Source organism: Gekko japonicus, unplaced genomic scaffold (genome assembly GCF_001447785.1).
Source record: "Gekko japonicus isolate JY-2015 unplaced genomic scaffold, Gekko_japonicus_V1.1 scaffold58, whole genome shotgun sequence".
NCBI classification, from domain to species: Eukaryota; Metazoa; Chordata; class Lepidosauria; order Squamata; family Gekkonidae; genus Gekko; species Gekko japonicus.
The window spans coordinates 580,910-605,054 of record NW_015162475.1 but is presented as its reverse complement, the minus strand read 5'-3'; the positions used below and the strand labels follow the sequence as shown (position 1 = coordinate 605,054).

Below are 24,145 nucleotides of genomic sequence, written 5' to 3'. Positions count from 1 at the left end.
ATTTGAAAGAGCTAAGCATTGTGCTGATGTCTTCTTGAGTGCATTCAGTCTGATGTGCACCGACTTTCTGGTTTTCTTTTTCTTTTTGGTTTTTTTAGGTGGATTGGGTTTTAAACATCGGAGAACAAGCTCTGGATATATGTGTTGTCTCTTTCAATCAGACTGTTTCCTCTGTATTTGTACTGGGGGAAAGAAACTTCTTTTGCCTTAAGGATAATGGACAAATTCGGTTTATGAAAAAGCTTGATTCCAGTCCAAGTTGCTTTCTTCCCTATTGTTCAGGTTTGTAAACAGAAAATTTAGAATAAAAGCAATGATTTAGTTCAAATAGTTGTGATTCCTATAATGTGATAATACCCCAAGTTCAATATTACTTGTGTCTAGTGTTGCCTATTGAAGCTGCTTCCGTTCATACCCCAAATTTTGTGTTCATTTATGCTCATTAATTTTGTTTTTAATTACATGATGATAAGTATGTCATATGCAAGGTTTGATACAACATTGTAAAATGTTATGCACATGCTAGCTGTGACCAAATGCATAATTATGAGTGAATATGCTGGTTTTCAGACTTCGTGACTGTCAGTCATGCTTGGAGACTATTATTACTGCTGTGAAATTGCTGAAATAGAATTCATTGACATATTCAAGAATACCTAACCCAGGCTTAAAAAGGACCTTGGTTTCTGGACTCATTATAGATGTTAATATCCTGCATATCCCACCCATTACAGATGCTTCCGCTATATCTCTGTAATTTCCTATTGTATTTCCTTATTTCATTATCTAATAACAGTTGGAAGTGTCTCGTATTGGGTGTGTTTTGAATCCTCCCTTTCTGTTGCGTATATAATGGATTTGAATTCCATCGCATCTGAAGAAGTGGGCTCTGACTTGTGAAAGCTTTTGATGCAGTAAAATTTGACTTGCTACTAGACTCCCATCTTTGTTCTGCTACTTCTGATTACCGTTCATTTGAAAAGATCACAGATGTATAATGTAATGCGGAGGTCTGCCTCTTGATGGAGGTGGCTTGCTGGAGTCACATTACACAGCGCCGGCTCCCTGTTATATGCTGAGCTTGATTAAAAATCTGAAGTACTAAGTGGCGTCCTGAAGTAGTTGAAATTGATTATTTCACATGTGCATATATAACATCTACAGTGACATTCCTCAAAAATGGGAGAAACAGTTTCTTTAAGAAATGCAAAGGAAAAATGGCTTCTCAGGTCTTTCTGGTTTTTTTAAACAGTGTCTGAAGGAACAATAAACACTCTGATTGGAAACCACAACAGCATGTTACATGTTTATCAAGATGTGACTCTAAAGTGGGCAACTCAGCTCCCCCACATTCCTGTAGCAGTAAGAGTGGGGAATTTTCAGTAAGTAATTCTGGCATAATTTCAATTTAAATAATTGTTACATTATTTTTCTAGAATGCCCTTGGACTGATTTTAAAGTTGATGTCTTTGATTGAAATTGAGTAACTTTTAAAAATTCTTGTAAAAATCTCAAGTTTATGTTTTTTTAAAAAAAAACTTACAGATTTCAGTACAAAGATATGGAAAACATGGCAAATGTTAAAGGCTAGAAATGAGCACAAGTGAAAACCAGCCTTAAGATCTGATAAAGAAACAGGCATAGTGTTGATTCTCTCTTGGCGACTGCTGTTTGCTGCTTCCTTGCAGCTTATGATCTCTACTTTTTGGTCACTTAGTTGCCTGTTTGGTCACTTAGTTGCTGTTCTGTTCTAACCTCTATTGTTTTGGTATTCAGCTTGAAGGCTTTTATAGTGGAAAGACAATAAAAAAAATAACTGATGAATTTGGAAAGAGGCTGCACCCTCTCCTTAAGCTTGTGCTGAGAGGAACCCTCCCCCAACTAGTGTTAAGGGATACACTGGGGCAAATTTTAAGCACAGTAACTGATGAATTTGGAAAGAGGCTGCACCTTCTCCTTAAGCTTGTGCTGAGAGGAGCCCTCCCCCAACTAGTCTTTCCAGTGAGTTGACAATAGCTGATATAGTGGATTCAGAACTACAAGGCTTAGTTACCAAATTTCTTTGATTTCTTGTAAGATTCTTTGAGTCTCAGCCTCTCTTTTTGAAGAGGAAAAGTAGTTTAACATAGTACAAATAACTGAGAAATAGGAATGTGTTAATTAATGACCAATATTAATAACTTGTATATTCTTGTATTTATCACAGTAAATACCTTGGTGGTATGAGCTATTATTTAAGTCTTTGCTGGACCATGACATAATTTGCAGACAAACATTAATGTAATCTAGGTTTCCAGTTCCTGGTTTATTTAAAACACTGTGTATTTTGAAAACAATACCTTTTGATGTCCAAATGAAGATGAGAATAGATCAAGTTGGACTTACAATAAGATGCATAAGATTGTTTGGATGTATTTTTAAGTCTGTCATAATGTAATAACTAAGTTCTAAGAGGGATTGTGAAATGTCAGAACTTTCTATTTTTAATGTTGAAAAAAAATGCATATGTGACAGAATGAAGTGGAAAACCTGTAATTTATACTTCTGATTTCCCAGCTAGTTTCATCCTTTGTAACTATAGTTTTGCAAGAGTAATTTGAAGGCTACATTATTAGTCCTAGTCTGTTCTTGAGGTATATCTTGACTTACTGACTTATACTGGCAGGCTAATGCTGCTGTTTGTGATCTGTACAGTAGTCAGTTGGCCATGTATGCCTTCCCAAACTGGACTTGGAGTTGTACAAAATAGTCATTCCTAAGAGAGAAAATACTTCTCCCTCACTCCTGTCCTACAAAGAGCTGTTGACAGGTTTTATTACCCAGCTAGAAGGAAGTATGCCCAAAACCTGGACCTAGACCACCACATTCTGTTTTAAGGATATTTTGTCAAGGTGGCCTGTCTCCAGTGCAAAGCTGAAATTATGATGGCAATCGGAATTTAGTGGAGTAATCAGAGAGATCTTGAGAGAAAGCAAAATTCAACCATGAAGTCAAAATAATGATCAAGTATGTTCCAGTACAATAATACCAAGGAGTGCACAAGGACTGTACCCAGTTCCAGTGCACACAGTGCAGTGTGTATCTTACAGAATGGAGGGAGAACAGTGAGATGTTACCTGTCCTGTTCTGTGTGGGAAAGATACATGTGGTGAGTTGAGTGTTCTAGGGGGTCTGAAGAGCCAGGTGGATTACAGACCTGTACTGACTCAAAAGGCAGGATGGATTTCTTGGCAAGGATAAAAAGCGGGAGTTCAAGCAATAACTTCAAGGAGCAGTCCAGAGAGGAGAGCACAAGGAGCAAGCTTTAGATCCCCTCAGTGGAAGCTGGACATGAATTTTAAGGCTGAGGGGCAACTTCTGGTATAGGGGTCAGGGGATATTAAGAACATAAGAGAAGCCAATGTTGGATCAGGCCAGTGGCCCATCCAGTCCACAAGTTCTTGTATTGTGAGAAAGGGAGAAGAGTACTTCTTTCTTTACCTGCTCTATCCCACGCATAATCTTGTAAACCTCTATCATGTTACCACTCAGTTGTCATCTCTCCAAGTTAAAGTGCCCCAAGCGCTTTAACCTTTCTTCATAGAGAAAGTGTTCCAACTCTTTAATCATTCTAATTGCCCTTTTCTGCACTTTTCCCAATGCTATAATATCCTTTCTGAGGTGTGGTGACCAGAATTGTACTCAGTATTCCAAATGTTTAATAAATTAGAGACAAAAGTTTGGTTTTTGTGGAGCCAGCTGGAGGCAGGGAGAAGCCAGGGCAGAGTCAGAAGTAGGTACCTAGATTGTTTTGGAGGAGATGAAAGCAGAAGGGTAGAGGTAGAGAAGAGCTGTTCCTGGGAGGGGGGGCATCCTATGAAATAGTCTTCAGTTACAGGTTGAAATCACTGGAGATCTTTTCTTTTGGGCTAGACTGAGCATTTTACTGTGATTGGATTGAAATGTTTTAGAATGACAGCTATAGAGCTGACCATGCCTGACTGAATCTCTTTAGACTTGTCCTTTTGTGTTAAGGCTATACCTTTTCATGGCTGAACTAGCTGGCTATTATCCTCCATGATTAGAATTCACTTAGGTAAACATTGTCTGCTCATGCCTTTTCCCTAGCCAATATAATCTCCTTTGTCTTGTACCCACACTCTGACTAAGGGTCACCTAATCCTTTTGGTAAGCGGCTCTTTGGGCAAGGACACACAAGACTTTTCAAAAGTGGCAGAACAAGTGGGCTGGTCACAGGCCAAAGAAAGATAGAGACAGGGGCCACAAAATGGAGTTGGGATGGTTGTGAAAGCTCTATTTTGGTAATTTATTTTGGAATGTGGTCACTGCTGTGTTTGTTACGTCTTTTAAAAGCACTGGTTTTTGTGTGTATGTATTGGGAAAGGTGTATTGGGAACATTTTCCTTAACCTTCCTTTTCAACTTAGTATTCCATGAAGGATCCAGAGACTTTGCTAGTTGTGCTGTATGACCACTGGCTGAAGTGAATACATGTTGTCATAGTAAAGAAAAACATTAAGGTCTCTATGGTTATCTCTTTCATTCAGATTCAGGAGGAATTCAGCTGTCAATTTCTTTAAATGAAATTCTATAGGTATTTGCTCATGAGGGAAAGCACTGTAGCTGCCCTTCATGGGAGAGAGATTCTGTTGAAATACATTAAAGGTACCTACAGTTATAAATGTGCCTTCAAAACAAGTCCAGGGTGCTTATTATAAGGGGATGACAGGTATGGACAAGTCAGTGAAAGTATATTTTTCACTTTTCTGAATATCGTTTTACTTGGTAATGAAATAGTCTGCTTCTTGCAGAATAAATGAAACAAAAAAGTTTTGTTTTAAAAGGCCCAGTTGTGGGTGGGGAAGGATGTTCAAGACACTGGTTTTTTGTATAGAAAATAAAACCAGAATCTTATTTTACAGCTTTAAGTAGTATTTGGCATTAATTGGTCAATGGATCAGAGCCAACCATGGTTAAAATTACTCTTCCAGCTCATCTGCTGTGGGTTCTGAGGAGGTACACAGGTTTAAGTGGGATGCTCTGAATGTGAACTCCTCCTTCAGCTATCACAGCCTGGAGGTGCAGCTGGTGTGCCCTCCATTGATATGCCTTTGAGTTCCTTAAGGGAACTCCCTTTTGGCAGTAGATGAAGAGCCCACTTTCACCTGTGCATAGGCTGCAGTCCCTTCCTAAATCTCAAGTGCCAGGCCAATTGGAATTTCAAGAAAGATAGCTGTAGCCAGATGGGTTAGATTCAGTTATCTGTCAGAAGGCCACTGGTGGACTACTACTACTACTTCTTCTTCTTCCTCTTCCTTCTCCTCCTCCTATTATTGTTATTATTATTATTTCTGGATCACCCGGTCCCTGAGTACACAAGTCTCGTGTGTCTTCCCTTCCAACATCTGGAAAATTGGTTCCAGAGGTTGCAGGACCCAAGTACAGAAATAGTTGGATTTTCAACAAGGTATTTTAAACTCTTTCTCCCTTTAAAAAATGGTTTGAACTGTTATCCAAATAAACATAGCTGGTGGCCTGGACCCTGGAGGGGGCATGCATAGTCAGTATTGGGAGTCTGCTTGCCTTTCCCTATTCCCCTCCCCCAGGTCCTGACCAGCCTGGGGCAGCTGGCTTGGTTGCCCCACAGTTAATATCTCCCCTGAAGTCAAGTATTTATAATATATATTATTGTGTAGATCATGAACATTTTGATAATCAATGTAATAAAGATTTACTCTTACAAATCACAATTTCACAACAACTGGCAACCATTGCTTCTGGAGAGTTTATTCTAGAGAGTTTATTATAGTTTGGAGACAAATAAGATTATCAGTAACAATTGTTTGCTTGGTTTAGGTCTGTCATGGCAATACATTGTCACCACAAACCAGAAAGTAAAGGATAGAATGAGTATATCTGAGGGGAGCCGGGATAGAATATGCAAGCTTACTGCAAGGTTGTGACATCCACATTGAGCTAATGAATAAGTGTTACGTGAGATGAGAAACTTCTGTAGTTGTGTTGTAGAGTTTTACAGAAAGGGGATACAATAACCTAGTTAACTCTTTTTTTTTGCAAAAGCATAAGCTCTGCAACATAGATATGTCTGGCATAACCAACAGCAAATGTACTGGAGTGTGGGAACTAACATGAGTCGAAAAACATGAAGAAAAGGGAAGTTCACTTCTAGTTGAATGTAAGCATATAAAGGATATTAAGTGGGAATGAAATAGTGGGTGGAGTTATAAATGAAACTACTATACATTCAGTTTTCTTCATCCAGAGGGGGGGAAATACTTTGGTCTCCATTCCAGCCCATCTGTTACTGCTTCTTATAGCTGACATCACCACAACTGTTAAAGCATCACCATATAAAAATAGCAAAACTTAATACTTATTGCAGAATTTTATGGACAAAAGATGGCAGGATTCAAAGTTTCCTTTTTGCAACAGTGCTGGTTTAACAGAAGTGTTGCCAGTTATGGCACACATAATTGAATGACTGTATACGTATAGTGTTTTCTAAGAATATTCGGTATACCAGAATGTAAGAAGTTTCAAACCAGTGATTTTTTACAATTGTAATATAATTTCACACTAAAGAGAAGTTAGATAATGGGTTAAATCATATCCCCGTTCATCTGCATGAGCTAGAGGTGGTCATGCAAAATGTTGTTTTTAGGACTTTAGAGTAGATTTTGATTTATTAACCAATAGTTTATATTCAGAATTATATGTATGAATAGTAAATTTTTCTGTGTCTGTAGTTACCTCTAGTCTTTCTTTTATTTCTTTCGGTGAGACACTAAGTTCATGATGCAGAGTAGCTACAGTGAACATTGCATGACTCCATTCTTCAGAGGTTTCTTTGCTGTACATTTGTTGACATGTTACAGTCAAAAGGAATCATATATAGCTCTTTTCCTGAACGATTCCCTTTGACTTTGTCTCATTAAGTCGCTCATAACATTGTAAATTGACATGACATTTTCAAATATGTATTCTCTTTCCAAATTCTTTATTTTTTCCTGCTGTATCTATAGCCACCTTTTTTGTTCTTTTACGGGTGTTGTAGATAGAAAAACAATTTTCTTATACTAATATGCTGTGTTAAAACGTCGGCAACTGAATTTGCCAGTTCTATCAAAATTGTGTTGGCTCTCAAAATTCAGGCAAAGAGAAGAGGAAAGGCATAATTTTCTCACAGTCTTTGCTCTCTAATTTGGTACATGGAGTTGGTGTCACTGGTTGTGTGCTGCACTATAATCTGCCAATAGCAAGAAGTCCTATAGATGAGGCAGAGGGGTGAGACAGCTCTAGGTCCCAACCATACTGTAACTTTACTAAGCTTAGCAAAACCCCCACTGATTCTCCTTGGCTGCATCTACAAGTAAGTTTTTCTCCATCTATGTAGTGGGATTTATTTAGAGCATTCCCATGATGTTGTTCTCTAATTGTTCAGTTTCCAGGCTTTTCCTTCCATGAGCCCCTTGTGGCTGCTGTTTTCCCTGCAGTGTCACTGGAGGGTTTTTTGAGAACTTTTTCAAAATGGTAAATGTTTAAGAGCCAGGAGTGTAATAACATTATAGCAATCTGTTGCTGTGATCTTCTGGTTCCTTTGAATTTCCAGCTTGCATTTTTTTGAAAAGTAAATTTCTGGCCCTCTTCTCAATGAGGGTTGCTTGCAAGGAAGGCCACTTAATTAGCAAGGCAGTGAAACTTGGAAATGGGTCTGGCAAGAGAGCCAGATACAAGGCCAAAGTAACAAGGCTCGAGACTTGGATCATGCCCATTCCTCACAGTGAGAAAAATGGGGATGGTGTCAATTTTAATTAACACATAAGTACTTCAAAACGTGTTCTAAGGTGTCAAAGAGTAACTGTTTAGCAGCCAACATGATGGTGATATCTGCCAGGTTTGGTTTCCTAACTTCGTATGCGGCTAGATGGATTTGTAGCAGTTCTCTGATGTTAGATTAACTTGGAACCTTTACAGGATTAGCCAAGTGCCATAGCTGCTGAAGTGCTAACACTGGCATCCATTATCACATGCACAAGAATTAGCTTTTATATATTGTGTACTTTCAGCCTTGTAATACTTGTATCAAACCTTTGCAGAAGAGAGAACCAAATTGTAATGAGTCATATAGTTCTTTTGAAAAAAATTAGTTTCCTTGCTTTCAGTTATGTGCTTATTTCCTACATGGAATTTTAAACAAAATACTGTACAAAATTATGTAAAACAGTGTAATACATCTGTACGTATTAAGTAGACTTTGTATATGATACACTATTATCTTAAAGCAGCAAGAATGGAAAAAAATGAGGTAGTGAGCAATATATATATAAAATTTAAACTGCATTTTGTGCATCTGCTTCTAATTTAACAAACCTCTTCTCTGAGCCATTAATTAAATTTTTAATAAGACTTGATATCACTTTCTTTGGAAAGTGCAGTCCACAAAGCACTGATTCTGCATAGCACCCATTAACATCTGTGGGTCTTTATAGGCAAATTACTTTAGTGGATTGCAGCTCTGGTTGAATTGTACTATGGTTTAAGAATTAATGGAAATTATTACACGTCATGTGTACTTATACTTCTAGAATTTCATCTTGTACAGACAATCAAGCTATAACTTTGACCTTGTAAAAAGGTTAGTCATCCATTTAATTTAACACAGCAGGCACTTCTTAAGTAAGAACCAGGGTTTTTGGCTTTCTTTTGGTTTCGTCAATATGAAGAAAACATTTTATTGTACATTATAGTATTGTAGTCACCAGTGGTATGCTGTTAACTAAAAGTTACTGACCTGCTTTTGGGAAGGCATTTCTTGTCCAATGGATGAGACAGAAAAGGACATGAGCTGCTTTCATTTAAACCTTGGGAGAGCCCTTTTAAATGCTAATTGTCCAGCCCTTGTGTCAATGAAGGTTTATCTTCACATCTCAAAATTTTAGAAAAATGGATAATGGCTGATAGTATCTTTAGAAAGATGCTATTAATCCCTGCTTGAAAGGGGTTGCCCAAGAGATGCACAATGTTCTTCTGTAGTTCTGCAGCTGCAACTTATTGTAGGGCATCTTCTACCATAGGCAAGGTTTTACTACGGGAAGGAAAGCATCAAGCACTTAGCCAGCAAGGTAACATCTTGAATCTTTCAATTACACAGAATGAGGGTGAGAGGGCAAACTGGATGTGTCTGCTGTCCAGAGGCTGATATGTGCAGTGTCTTGGCTTGTTAGTTTTTGCTTTACTACATTGTGAAGAGCAGGTGGTCAAAGTAGCAGTAATTGATTCTCGAGACCATGTTTTGTGATTTTGGCTTTCAGAATTTCAGCTTTCCTCAAGCCTGTGTCTAAAAGACATCTTCAGATTATAGCCATAGTCTTCATTTTTTGGAGTACAGTTAACAATGAACATGAAAGAATACTTCCAGGTGTGAAATATGCCCACATTGTACTAATAGTTAATAATAAAAACGAGACCCGCCTTAGCCTATGAAAACAATTTGCCTCCATGGGGAAAAGCATAGTGGCTACTGGAGATGCTTTAGGACATAATCAAAATCTGTTCAGAACTGGTTAGGCTAGAAGGTTTTTTGCCATTGGAAAGGTAATTTGAATACCTTGAAATCATTGAGTTACTGTTTTAAAAGTGTATCTCTTGTGTTGAAAATCACGGTTGGTTTGTGTGCTGCTCCTTTTAAAACAGGAAATGAAACATTTTACTTAGCTTTAGGAAAGCTGATAGTTTTGACCTGGTCCTGCTGCAGTCTTTGCAAACTAGGAAAAAACCTGATCAAAACATTATTGACTAATATAACAATAAACTGTCTTGATGGAAAGGTTGTTCAGGGGAAAATTGTTTACTTGACTTTTAGCAATTAGGTCCTTCATTGTAGACTCTTGCTACATTTTACAACCTTCTAAATGTTTACTGTCTGTTAGCAGTTACGCACAATCCAGATACAGAAAAATAGACCTACTGATACTGTCATAGCGTCTTAAATCATAATTGATTTAGATTTTTTGCTTCCATGTAAAGTAAGTGGTGAAGCTGGTTAGAAGTCTTAGTACTGTACAGTAATGAGAACAAATTTAGAGTACAGTAATGAGAATAAATTAAGTCATGAGAACAGTAACTCCATGGATGACATTCTTTACACTTTCTGATTCTATAGATTAAGTATTACATGCCTAATTAGTGCATCAATTTCTGTAAGCAGAAAAGGAGTGCATACTATTAAATGGCAATGCATTCTGAAAGTGTAAAAAGTAACAGAAAGTGGTAGATTACTAGTCACTTTTTAAAACAGGCAGTCAGATAATTTATGGATTGAAGGCATTATTAATCCATTTGGAATAATTGATTTTTATTGTATGACTGAATGTATGCAAAACATTTGGATTTGTTAAAACATTGTGAGCAATTTGTTTTGCAAAAGAGACATACAAAAAACATATGCTATTATTTTTGTCCCCAATTCAGTAAAGGATAGTTTCCACCCAAAATTACTACCATATGTTTATAGGATTTGCTTTGAACAATAAAGTTATTATAGATACCAGAATCATTTGTTTCTCTCTTTAGTATAAATGTGTTCTTTTAGCCTTACATTTATTTGACTGTTTTAAGCATAATTTAGAAATTATTCCACTTTCAAAAGACGTAATTGAAATTGCACATTTTAAAACTGTTAAGGGTAATAATGCCTGTAGAAGTATAGTACAAAAGCAGTAGGTGCAGGAAAAATGGCTATAAAATTTATTTTAAAACCGTTCAAGACTGCCTTTCTCAACTTTCTCTGGAGCAATACGGACTTCAGTAATTCTGTTCTCAGGCAAGGCAGTTGAGAATTTTAGGTCTCAACTGGGTGTCAGGTGTTCCATAAGATGAATTAATACATTATAATTCAGTTGCTGCCTCTCTTTTTATCAACATACTTATGAATTCATGGGGAAAAAGTTAACAGGAGCATATCCTCTAAAAGTTTTCATGAAGTTCTGTATACTTACATTTTAAATATGAAACACCATAGATTTTAGGACTCAGAGGAAATATAATTTTTTTTGCCAGGAATCCTGCATACACCTAACCTACTTAAATAGTGCTGAAGATAATAGGATTTAAACAGCCAAGTGTTCATAGGATTGCAACAATTACTCCTGAGTGGAGCAAAGGCAAAAATCATTGCATTTTATATCACTTTGCTTAAACAGCTTATACTTCTCAAAACCAGAGCAACTGTAAAGAATTATTGGCAGAAAGGAATAGATGATTAAACTAGAAACATTAATACTGCTTTTTTGGTCCAGATCTTCAAAGGACCCTCACTGGGCCTTTAAATTTGTATGGGGCATTCATGGGATTATTACTCTATTTTAAGAGTTGTCCTGTAAGAATGCAAGTGCTTAGTATGCAGAATGTCAGTAGAGTTGCATAGATTATAATGTCAAGCTCAGCTGATGGTTAGGTTGCCATAATATTTTCAGTGGACACAGTGTTGGAAATATTTATGGTCTATGTGTGTTTGACTCCTCAAACTTAGATTTGCATGTTGCATATACACAAAAGGGGGCTTAAATAGTCTAATTGTGCATTTAATGGCTATATATGTTAGTATATGTTTGGCTTTTTAGGAAAACATTTGAGGGGAGTCAGTTTTCAGTGCCAAAGCATTGCTTGATCTTTACCCGCTCACAGCATTCTTTCTGCACCCTCTGCCTGGTTGCCTTTTTCCCTTGAATGACTTTGGGTTTGCTTTTTACTCTCACAAGTTACATTAGGAATGTTTTACTCCAGTCCTTAGAAAGATACCACCCTGGTTTTTGTGCACAGGAAGGGTTATGGGTTGAAGTTTAGGATTGGGAAATATTGCTCATTTATAAAGAGGAATGGGCTTATAGCTGACTATTTTTTACAGTTTACAGCCCCACCATCAAGACGAGTTTTTATGCTTGCATGTTTCGACACTTTACCATCTGCGGTCCTTTATGGTAGATTTGCAAATGTCCCCTACCCTGAAAGGACTTGTCTATGTAGTAGCAGGAAAACAGAATTGATTGCCCACATTTTGCTTCGTTCTGAATTCTACAATAAAATACGGGATGTCCTACTCAGCCCCCTTTTGATAAATAGGCACAGTTGTCCAGAAGAGAGACTAGTATCCTTCCTTCTATCGGATCACCACCCTCACATCACCTTTACAGTGGTGAGGTTTATCTCTATTGCTATGAGGGTTCAAGAATATAAGGTTAAAGCTCTGGCGGGATGACTGTCTGTATATTTAAAATCTGTGGTTCCTATATTGTTGTTGTTTTCTTTTTCAGTCTATGCCAATAAAGGTTTCTGTCTGACTGACTGACTGAAAGGTTTTTTTTTTTAACTTACTGCTTACTTTAAAGTTGGTGGAAAGTGCCATTAAGTCACAGCTGACTTACTGCGACCTCATAGATTTTCAAGGCCAGAGATGTTCAGAGGTGGTTTGCCATTGTCTGCCTCTGTGTCACAACCCTGGTCTTCCTTGGAGGTCTCCCATGTAAATACTAGCCAGGGCTGACCCTGCTTAGCTTGCAAGATTTGAAGAGATCAGGCTAGCCTAGGCTATCTGAGTCAGGGCCACTTTAACATTAAAGGTAAAGGTTTCCCTTGCTCAAAAGCCAGTCGAATCTGACTCTAGGGGGTGGTGCTCATCTCCATTTCCAAGCTGAAGAGCCAGCGCTGTCCGAAGACTTCTCTGTGATCATGTGGCTGGCATGACTAAACGCCGAGGTGCATGAAATGCTGTTACCTATTTATCTACTTGCAATTTCTTGCTTTTGGACTGCTAGGTTGGCAGGAGGAGGGGCCAGAGATGGGAGCTCACTCCATCATGCAGCACTAGGGTCTCAAACTGCTGATCTACAGACCTTCCGGTCTGCAACTCAGCATCTTAACCTCTGAGCCACTGTGACCCCATTAGGACTGTTTAAAAACATATTGGGAATAATAGTACTGTAGTTCTGAGCATTTTAGCTGTCCTTTAACTATGTTGTCTTAATAATTTTCTGATGAGAGAAAATTTACAGTGGCAATGCTTTCATGTTTGTTATAGGTGATCTGTTTTCAAGTGGCCATGTAGTCTCAATAGAAGCAGTTTTGCAGATACTTCTGGGGAACCATTTTTAATCGAAGCAGAATAACAGTGTTTGCTTTGTGCAGCTTTCCTTGCATCATGTACAGTCTTTTTCTTTTATGCAGAGATTTGAATGGTGTGATAGTTGCACTGAGTGATAGTGGCTGCCTACAATGCTCCTATCTTGGTACAGATCCTTCTCTGTTTCAAGCTCCTAAAGTTGAAGCTCGGGCTATAAATTATGAAGAATATGATGCAGAAATGAATAAACTTCAGAAAATCATAAAAGAATCCACAAAAACCAAAGGTACATGAATTCTTTTTATTAATATTTTCTTCCTATTTAATTTTATTTTCTTCCTGTTAACTATTTAAAATTGAATTTACATTTATTCTTAATTATCAAATGAAATGCTGTTTTTAATGCATTATTTGATGTAGAAGTTGCACTAAATTCTCACTCACTAAACTTGGCATAAGTGTAATTTTACTTGGAAAGATTTTGATAGAAACAGTTCTGATAAATAGTGGTTCTCTACCATGTTCTAGCCCCAGTACTGGAGTAATAATAATCATATGGCATTAATAGCCAGGAGATCCTGAGAATGTCTGGCAGCCGCAAGTTCTAGCTCTTACGTTGTGCTAGGGGCAGCTATTTGATTAGATTCCCATCTGATTAGATTACCAACAAAACTAAAATGGGGAAAAACCTGTTAGTCCTATCAAAAATGAAACAGAAATTAAATATAACACTGCCTGTGGCAGAATGTGCCTACTCTGGCCTGCAGGCCCCATTCCACCCTATCCTCCTTAGGGGTTCTTAACTCCCTGGAGGGGCTTTTATTATGCTACCACCCGCCCTTTTGTAAGGAGTTGCCTGCTGTGAGGGACAGAACTCCTAGCTTCCTTTCCCAGTTCTGAGGCCTTGCCTCTGAGTCTCCCACTACCCGGTGCCTGGCTACCATGGGGACAGTTTACTGCCTTGGATGCCCTTGGGGAATAGCTGTTTGCCAACTACCTGCCTTCCTCCTGGCACCCCTCTTAAAATAGTGTGTCCGAAACTATGGAGGACTATGTGGTACAGAGAGCCCCTCCCAGCATCAACAGTTTAAAGTATTTTTTACAAGAAAATGTCTGCAAGCTTACTTTTTAGCACATCTCCAGGTTGAGCAAGGAAAACAAAAGAAATTGGCAAAAAATGTAAATCCTATGATGCTGTCTATGCATGCCCCATCAGCTGTTAAAACAGGACAGGCTCTTTAAGTTTAGCTAGTTACAAGTCTCTACACAGTTCTCATTACCTTGAAGTTTGCTCCCAGTCTCCTAGACTACCACATGGCCAATGGCCACTTGCTTGCAGACTAAAGCTCAGAGTTTTCCTCAAGGCAAAGAAAGAGAGCTATTTTCTGATGCACTGAGATTTTATCATCTCTCCCCCCACACACACATTTGACCCCAGTCAGGCCAGGTCAGAGATGTGTTTCTTCCAGCCCCTTCCTTGAGATTTGTCCCTGGAGTTATTCTAGCCCCCAGTCCTTTAAACGTTGTTCCCTGCCCGGGCCATCCCATTGTATTTCCTGCTAGATACATTGGCATTTGTATGAAGGTGAGCCTGGAAAGCCATTGATGGACTTTCTCCTTCCCAGAGAAAAGGGGAAAAAACCACCTTAAAAATGCCAAGTGGAGGTTTGCCACTTGCCAACCTCCCAGGAAAAAACACATTTCATCGCACTGCCAAAAGCAGCAGAGAAAAGAAGACCCTCCCCAATTACAGTACTAATAAAGACTAACCACAAGTGGACCCTGCTTGTATGAATTCTGTTTAAAATAACTCAACCATTGGATAGTTTTTTTAAAATAATATTTCTATTCCACCTCTCCAGAGTACTGCTCAAGACAACTTAAAGTTCAAAACCACAGTATAAAAACAAGCCATTAAAAAACTGAAGGTATAAAAACACTAGTTAAAGGCTTGGTTAAAAAGATCTGTTTTGGCCTGGTATCTAAAATAAAGTAAAGTAGGCACCAGGCAAGCCTTGGTGGTGGTGCGGAGGTGTCCCTGTAACAAACCCCTGACAGTAGCCTGACCACCACAGTGTGAACCATTTTCAAAGGCAGACTACATAGAAATCATTACAGTAATCTTACTTGGATGTGTTCAGAGCAGTTATCAGTACTGTCAGATCACAGTTTTGGAGGAACATTTGGAGGAACATCTGTCGTTGGTGAACTACCCAGAGCTGCTAAAAGGGACTACATGCCACAGAGGAGGCCTGAGCCTTGAACCATAGGCTAAGATTCAGTGGCACCCCCTAGCTACGAAGCTGCTCTTTCAGAGGGGGGCGCAACCCCTTGGAAAGGCTGGCTCCACAGTCCCCAAGCAGCTTCTCCATTAATCAATAGCACCTTAGTCTTGTCTGGATTGAGCTTCAGTTTATTGGCTCTCATCCAATGCTCCCTCTAAGCTGTGGAGTCTTGTGAGCTACTAGCATTAAAGTTGTGAGTGAGCGATTTATCTACTGCATAAATTAGTTAGCTCTGGAGCCATCCTTCCTGAGCAAAGACAAAAATCTGTGAGCTGGAGGCTAAAAAAACTGTGAGCTAGCTCACACTAACTCAGCTTAGAGGGAACACTCATCCATCCTATTATCTTCTCTAGGCACCTATTTTGGATTTCCACAGACCCACCTAGCTTTGCTGTTATGGAGAAACAAAGCTGAGTGTCATCAGCATATTAGCGGCATTTGACTCCAAACCATTGGATGACCTCTTTCAATGATTTCATGTAGATGTTACATAGTATGGTTGCCATAGCATAAATGCCACGGGGCCAAGCAGCAGTCCCCTGCTCTGCCTTCTGGAATTGACTGGTCAAGTAAGAGTAGAATATATCAAGGAAATATATTTAAATAATTTTCAAATAAACTTTGTTCTATTTTTAGTTACTTATAATTTAAGCAAACAGTTGTCTTAAAGAACAATGACAGAAGTGCATATTGTCATGGTATTTGCTAGTCTTAGTTGTTTTTTACTGTGGTCCATCTACTTTCCTACAAGTAAGAGTGGAACCATCAAATTGTGTTAATCTCCCTTATAAATAAAAGCCGAATGGTGGTGGCACTTCTCTAGAACATTCCACACACTCCAAAATCAGTTCGTTCTCTGATCTGTCATTCAGAGGGTCTCCCTATCCACTGGCTGCTTTGCCTGAGTCCTGCCTCCCCACATTCTAAGTAGTTTGCTCTTCCTCTCCCCCCCCCCATAGCCAGTCAGAACACAGAGGTTATTTGCATATGCAGCCTCATTGGCCTTTGCCTTGGAACACAGAGGTCGTTTGCATATGTGACTTGATTGGCTTTTGCCTCTAACATTCTAAACAGTTTGCTCTTCTGAGGTAAAATGTGTCCAATCTCCAGGTGAGGGCTGGAGATCACTCAGAATTACAACTGCTTTCCAGACGGCAGAGATCAGTTCCCCTGGAGAAAATGGTGGGCTCTGTATCCTTATATGCTGCTGAGGTGGCCCCCCCGTATGACAGCCAATGTGACGTAGAAGTCAGGGCTTCAGAGTACGGGAGAGGCTGCAGGTGTGTGGGGGATGGAAAGCTGAAGAGTGAGGGGGAAATAAAGGTAGGTTGATGATTGGCTGGGAAGGAGATAGTGTTGCCAACTCCAGGTGGGAAATTCCTGGAGGTGAGGGATGGAGCCTGGAGAGGGTGAGGTTTCAGGAGGCGTGGGACCTCGGACAGGTACAAAGCCATAGACTCCACCCTCCAAACCAACCATTCCCTTCTGGGGAACCATTGTTGCCAATCTCCAGGTGAGGACTGGAGATCACTCAAAATTACAACTGTTCTTTAGGTAGCAGAGATCAGTTCATCTGGAGAAAATGGTGGACTCAGTGTCATTATACCCTACTGAGGTTGCCACAGCAAATTGACACTGAGTGTCCAAGGCCGGGGCACAACAACCAGAGCCTCTTTTTAGAGGATGTTGTATTTATTTCCACAATGGGCCTTTTTCCTAGTAAATCTATAATACTGAAAAATTAATATTAATATCAATTTGGTATGTTCACTTCATAAGTTGATAAATGGGCACCAATATTTCATGAATTCCACAGTATTCTGTCTTCTTTGAGTCCAAAAGATTTTGTTGAGACATTTTGGCTACGGGCCAGATTCTAAAAATTCGTTATGTTATTCTAGGTAGTAATGCATTATACCAGTTTTATGCTATAGCTATTTTGGCAGCTGTCTACAAATTTACAGTTTAATACAGATCTTTCATAGTTTATAAACTTTGTTTCTGCTTTTTTGTTGATTATATTATACCCAAAGAAGAGTAGTGGGATACAAAGTAGAAACTCTTCCTTTTTACTTTTCCTCTACACTCTTCACCTGATCCAACTAAAGAGATTCATATGAGGAAGCAGTCTTCTGCCTGCATACCTTTTTTTCACTTGGGAACTACAGGTCCAACTAAATTGGATGTACATCCAAGTTCTGAAACTGTTTTATACAACTGCAGTACTTCCATTGAAATGCACACTTACAAACACACACTTGGATGCAAATACAAATGCACATTCCATGGAAGGATTCCAAATGCTCCCTCCTTCCTCTTCCACTGGTGCATTACATCTGTGGAGGAGGTGATATTATTTAATTCCCTCTGGGTTACTGCAGCACCCTGTGCCATGGTGCATCTTGTTTGCAAGGCTCACCTGGCCCTCAGAGAAGTTTATCAGAACAAACTGCCAGGTTGCTTGGGATGGGGAAAAGATCTGCTCCGCCAGCTTCTTCTGCAAGCACTTCCATTGGATTTAGTCAGATATCTACAGTGTACCAGTACTGAACCATGGATGTTACAAGTCTTGGATGAACTGCTGAAGTGTGGGCATGTTTGGGGAAGGAACTCGGCAGCAATTCCTCTTTTCAGATAGGAGTGAAAGAAAGATCTGGCTGAAAAGATTGGACTGTTACTATTATACAGACCCATATTCTACTGACTCAGATCACTTATCTTATCAAGATCAACATTGTCTGCTCTGACAGGCAGTGGCTCCCAGGCAGATCATTTCCTTTCTAATCCTTTTGATTAGAGATGCTGGCGATTGGACCAGGGACTTTCTTCATGCAAAGCAGGAGCTCTGCCACTGAGCTGTGGCCCCACTTCATGGTAGACAACAATTTCCCTACTAGACCCCTGCATTTCAAAAACTTGGAGCCTGATCCTAACTTGGAGCTCCCTTCCTCTTAAGCCTCCATACCATATAAGGCTTGCTAATAATCTGTTTTTTCTCGCAGATGTTTTGCTCAGATCAGGAAAAAAGGAAGAGTTGGCACTTTCTGTGGTGGTCCTGCATGCTCTCGATTCAGTATCTGTACGTAAGCCTATAAATATTTTTAGAAATGCGCATACTTTCAAATCAGCATGTATGTATTTTGCGTTAAAGTAACAGACAGTAGACATAAATCTGGCTGGTGTCTGAAGACCTGATGTAGGTATCACTAAGGCATATCTAGAGAGCTATTTGACTTTGAATAGTAGGCCCCGTGCCACACTAAAAAACTGTTTTGTTTCAGCAGTGGTTTGTGGGACTATTTGAGAAATATAAAGCCAAAATCATCCTTGGCATGCATGTCTAGTTATGCTCTTCTCTGATTCCAGACCCATATAAGTTGTTCATAATTACATTCATTTAAATACATCAGCTATTGTAAACTGGGCCATTCGTTTTCTCTAAATGCTATAATCTTATGTCTAGTTATTAGGGAGAAATTCCCATTTAACTCAGTGAAGCAGACTTCTAAGTAGAAGTGTTTCTTATTCTGTAATGTGTATGTTTTGCAGTGGTTAGTCTTAAATAGATTTGAAAGTTATTTAAAATATACCAGAATATCTGATAGTCAATATGGCTGCATCTGCAGATAATGCAACTGCAGACAACTGTTTTCCCAGTCCCAGCAGGCATGCCAGGAGAAAGAGGGTGGGGGCAAAGGAGTGGAAGCTGCTGCCTTGTCCCCATTAGCCACTGAGGGTGCAACACTGGAGGTGGACAGGGGGACAGGAGTGAAAGTTATTGCTACCCTCCTAGCTACCAAGGCCACGATGCTGGAGGCGGGCAGTGGAAGAGGTGCCAGATGTTCTGCCCGCCCCTCTCAGCCACTGGAATGGCAGTGGTGCTGGAGGCAGGTGAGGGAGTAGGAGCCTCTGCTCCTCCCACATGTGGTGGGCAGGTTGGCTGCCATAGGAGGCAGGTGGCATTTCATCCACAAGTCTTGTGGGTCTCCACTTGTTATACATTATGTTTAGAGGTACTCTAGGGTGTAGTGTATTCCGATAAAGCAACATTAGGGAGAATTCAGAGGAACACTTAATGTAACGATTGCCATGTGATAAGCCAATCACAGGTTGATTTAACATATGAAAATATGAGGGACATAAGCAAGAAAACACATTGTCGCTAACTATATTGTAATCATTTAAAATGTGCAGTCATACTCCAGGTATGGGGATTTTTTGAGTGAAAGCACATTCCCTCTCTACAGTATTTATAGAAACAGCATAAAAATATATTACTGTATGAAGTTATGTGTAGAATATTTTTAAAGTGGAATTGTTTGTAACATTGAAGATAAACACCTAAACATGCAGCATTTGTGTTGGAACTGCCAATCATAAAGATCTGTACAACTCTTCATATTGTACAACTCTTCATACTATATCATTGAATATTTTCTCCATGACTGGGCTTAATTATGCAAGAATATTGTAGCACTTCCTCATAGTATATTTATTTGATCCTAGGCAAACACTGCCAATATCTGCTTAATGGAGCCAACATACAGCTCCATTGCATGTGTTTTGCTCTAATTCTATTACATGTTTGGCCCATTAAATCTAGAGTGCATAGCTTAGTTCTGCCTTGGTATTGCTATGCTATGTGATGATAATTCCTTACTGGAAGGTTTGGGTCCAGAGGGAATTTAGTCATTTTTGTCAGTAAAATCTTAACTTTTCCTAATACAGTGCTGTGTATTTTGCACAACTATGGGAGCCTGAGTAGGATCTTATTTTGCTTATGACTGCACTTCATTGATATTGTTGGCAGGCTTCTCAGCTGATGAATGATGACAGCCCAAACCACAGTCAAAAGAAACTGGCTCCCTATAGTAAACTATACTAACACACCACCCAACACAAGTTTATTTGCTACCATCTGCTGTCTGCCCCAGAAGCTCAGCCCAGTTTCCTGTTCCTACCAAGAACTGTCAGTCAAGTGTTGATTCACCACAGCTTTATCCGAGTTGTCAATTCAACATCATGCCAAATCGTAGTTCAGACCCCTAATATACAACAGGTTTCTTTTCTGTTCTCTCAGTAGTCAGCCTCTTAAGCATATACATATATCTATCCCCATGGTGTGGCAACCTTAGGAGGATCAGTATTGGACATAACTATGGTTTACCAATGCACATACTATGCCAAACCATAGTTATGCTTCATTAATCATAGTTTGGCATGCTATCTGACATGAGCCATTGATTCTGGCATAATGGCAAACTCTAGTTTATGTGAATATCCCTGGAGGCTCTTTGAGCTTTTTCACTTCCCTCTCCTTCCTTCCAATCAGATAATTAACTATGTTCACGTTTAACTACAAACCATAGCTGTCCATTATGTCAATTACAGTTTCAAACCCTAGTTCATTGTCATTGTAATCCTGGCTCCCAGAGGAAGTGTAAACCATAATCTTCCTATTCAGATGTAATTGTAAGCAATGGCTTTCCATAAAACCAGGAATCTTTAATTAGTTGGCCGGAGGCAAGGAGAGGAAGAAGTTCTCAGGTCCAGGAATCCCCCTGTTCATGTAGTGAAAAATCATGGTTTGCTGTGAATAATGCATTTTCTGCATTCTTTCCTTTTCCGCATCTTAGTCTAAAAGTTGTTATTGGATGCGGTGGACCAATTGTATGCCTTTTGCAGGGCTAATTCTCTTGATGACAACAAATCAGTCCCAGTAGGTTTTCATAATACCATTGTGAAAAAGATCTAAATTGCCTGGAATAACGTCTGTGAATAAAATGAGCTGTTTAATGTCCTGTTTCATTATTGCATTTTGTATATCTACGTATCTATTTCTCAAGTGTGGACAGATCTGTGGATACTTATATCCGCAGATCAGGCCCACACTGAGAGAAATTACATTTTCCTGCAAACTTGGAGAAACCTAGTTTGCAGAAAAATCTGTTACCTGTAAAAAAAATTAAAGGAAGAGATCAAATTCTTCCCAACTATCCCACTGTGCACATGCGCAGACAATGGAATTACCTCCTTTCTGCAGTGGTGGCCTCCAAAGGCCTCTTTGAGCCTGCCCTCGATGGCAGCAGCCTGAGAAAGCCACTCTGGGTGCGCCCTTGGTGGTTGCATCAGCCTCCCAGAGCTACTCTGAGCCTGCCTTCTGTGGTGGCGACCTGTTAAAGCTGCTCTGGGTCCACCTTCAGAGGTGGCAGCAACTGCCCAGATCCTCAACAGGCCTGGCCTTGGCAGCCTGCAAGAGCTACTCTGGGACCAGACACAGCAGCCTGTGAGAGCCGTGCTGGATGCAGTGGCCTGTGAGAGCTGCACTGGCAGCAGCCTGCGAGATCTGCACCGAGCCTGAACGCACTGCAGCGGCCTGTGAGAGCTGCACCAGACTCAGACATGCTGGCAGAGGCCTGCAAGAGGCATGCCAGGTCCAGATATGCTGGCAGTGAAGCCCGGGAGCTGCGCTGGGCTTGGGGTCACTGCTGCATTCCCTACCACTGTGTGAGTAGGAGAGTGGAAGAACAGAGAACTTGTTGGTCCCTCCCCCCCCAGTTGGCAAAGAGGCAGTTAGTGGGGTGAGGACGAGTCATCATTGCACCCCCAAGCACACAACCGTGCTGGCAAAGCTGCAGGGGTGCAGGAGACATTGCTCCCCCCCATTGACCTGGCAAAGCTAGAGGCTAGAGGGGAGTACAGGAATAGTAACTGCCCCCATACTAACTAGGCAAAGCAGGTGGTGGTGGGAGTTATCTGTGCGCCCCTGCCAAGCTGACAACGTTGTTTTTACTCTTGTATAATACTGAGTTTGCTCTGTTTCCATTTGTTTTCTTTTTCACAGAAAGCCGTTGACAGTGAAGTAAAAGCAGAAGTGGTTCCTTCAGTGACAGTAAAGGTATTGTTCCTTGTTCAGACTATAAGACTCACAGTATAAGACTCAAAGGGTACCAGCAGTTTTGACATAGTTGTCTCATCCATTTGACAAATTATGTGAGTACAAGTTAGCTATATCTAATACTGACACATTTTCTTAAATGTTGGGAGGAGGTGCAGGGGGAGAGTGCTTTCCTAGATAATTTTCTAAAGCGATTAATATTTAAGTTATAAGGTAATCCGCATTGACAAAGAACTGACAAATAACAATTATGTGTAAACATCATGGGCAGAATTCAGAGGAGAGATATCTTCTAGAGCCATAGGGATTGTAAAATCTGTTTTAACTGTAGTATCCTTTAAAGGTCTTAAATTAGAATTTCTCTAAGTATGAGGTGAGCCGTTCTAGGAAAATGCTGTCTGCCCTCATACCTCATCTGGTAAAATTGGTTCACAGGTAGCTTGGTGTTACATGATTCAGTCTCAAGTTACATGCAACCTGCTTCTCAGGCCCTCTTTCACTTTTGTCCAAGGGCACTTGGAGCTAAACTACAAAATATATTTTACTTTGTACACTTGTCTTCCTGTGTTCTGTGGGGAACTGCTTCTTTTTAAAAGAGAGAGAGCGCTCAAACAGGCTTGGAACTGTACCACAGGGTAAGGAAGGGCTCCTGCGCCCCCCCCCCCCGTGGTTTTTTCACATGAAAACCATGCTCGGTTGGGGGTGTTATTTCACCTGTTTTGCTGCTCCATGTGCACAGATAGAGCAGGTTTTTTTGTGTGAGAAAACTGCTGGGGGAGGGAGGAGCTCTATTTGAGCTCTCTCTCTCTTTTAGGAGGAGTTCCCCACAGCTGTTGTGTGGTGGAAGGGAACATGAGAAAACAAGTATAAACAAGTGAGGGAACATATTGTATCGTTTGGCACTTAGTGTTTGTTTAATCTAGATCAGACTTTGCTGCTACATCTGAATCAATGAACTATGGATCATACTTGCCCTGGAAACCAGTAGTGCGAATCGCAGATTGGAGCTGATTTGGAGACCAAGCACAAAAAATTTGCTGGTTCAGATAGACCTAATGGTAACACGTGGTTTACTCTAAATAGAGAATTAGTAATTGAATCTGAGTACAGAAGATGAGACTGGAACGATAAGGAGAGTATATGTAAGACCCCTGCTGGATCAAACCAGTGGTCTGTCTAGTCCAGCATCCCGTATCACAACAGAGATCAACCAATTGCCTTGGACGCCAACAATCAGGGCACTGAGACCAAAGCCTCTATCTGTTGTTCAAAAGAAAAACAAAATTTCAAAAGGGGGCAACATACAGATGAAAAAGACGTACAATAAAAACACCTTGAACCCACTGATAGAAAATTATAAATATATTCAAATGCATACAATTGAAATTAACAATGTTAATTACTACTTTAACAATGTTAATTACTACTTTAACAAAGCATTTAGTGTAAGGTGCATAAATGAAACATTCAAAGATGAATGCGTAACAATTGAGAACTGATTCAAATACGACTCCCCAAAACATTTACTGGGCAGAATTCCATAAAAAGCCGCATGGTGAAGGAAAGTGCCATCAAGTCACAGCTGACTTACGTCGACCCTGTGGGGCTTTCAAGGCAAGAGACATTCAGAGGTGGTTTGCCATTGCTGCCTCTGTGTAGTTAGCATAAAACACACTGTGGTGTTCCTTGAAGGTCTCCCATCCAAATACTACCCAGAGCCAACTCTGCTTAGCTTCCAAGACCTGATGAGACTGGGCTAGCCTGGGCTATCTAGGTCAGTTACAGGGCTGGATGATGGTTGCAGAATTGTCTTTTGGAATGAGAA

General features: G+C 40.0%; 1 protein-coding gene across 1 annotated transcript in view; it reads left to right on the top strand.

The window, feature by feature from the left end:
* BBS9 (Bardet-Biedl syndrome 9) overlaps nucleotides 1-24,145 on the top strand; it is a 303,763-nt gene that overhangs the window by 27,357 nt on the left and 252,261 nt on the right. The window contains exons 7-12 of the mRNA XM_015405741.1: nucleotides 99-282; nucleotides 1,253-1,382; nucleotides 13,242-13,423; nucleotides 16,703-16,720; nucleotides 18,443-18,501; nucleotides 22,267-22,320. Coding sequence (XP_015261227.1) covers nucleotides 99-282; nucleotides 1,253-1,382; nucleotides 13,242-13,423; nucleotides 16,703-16,720; nucleotides 18,443-18,501; nucleotides 22,267-22,320 — 627 coding nt within the window. The remainder of the gene's footprint in view (nucleotides 1-98; nucleotides 283-1,252; nucleotides 1,383-13,241; nucleotides 13,424-16,702; nucleotides 16,721-18,442; nucleotides 18,502-22,266; nucleotides 22,321-24,145) is intronic.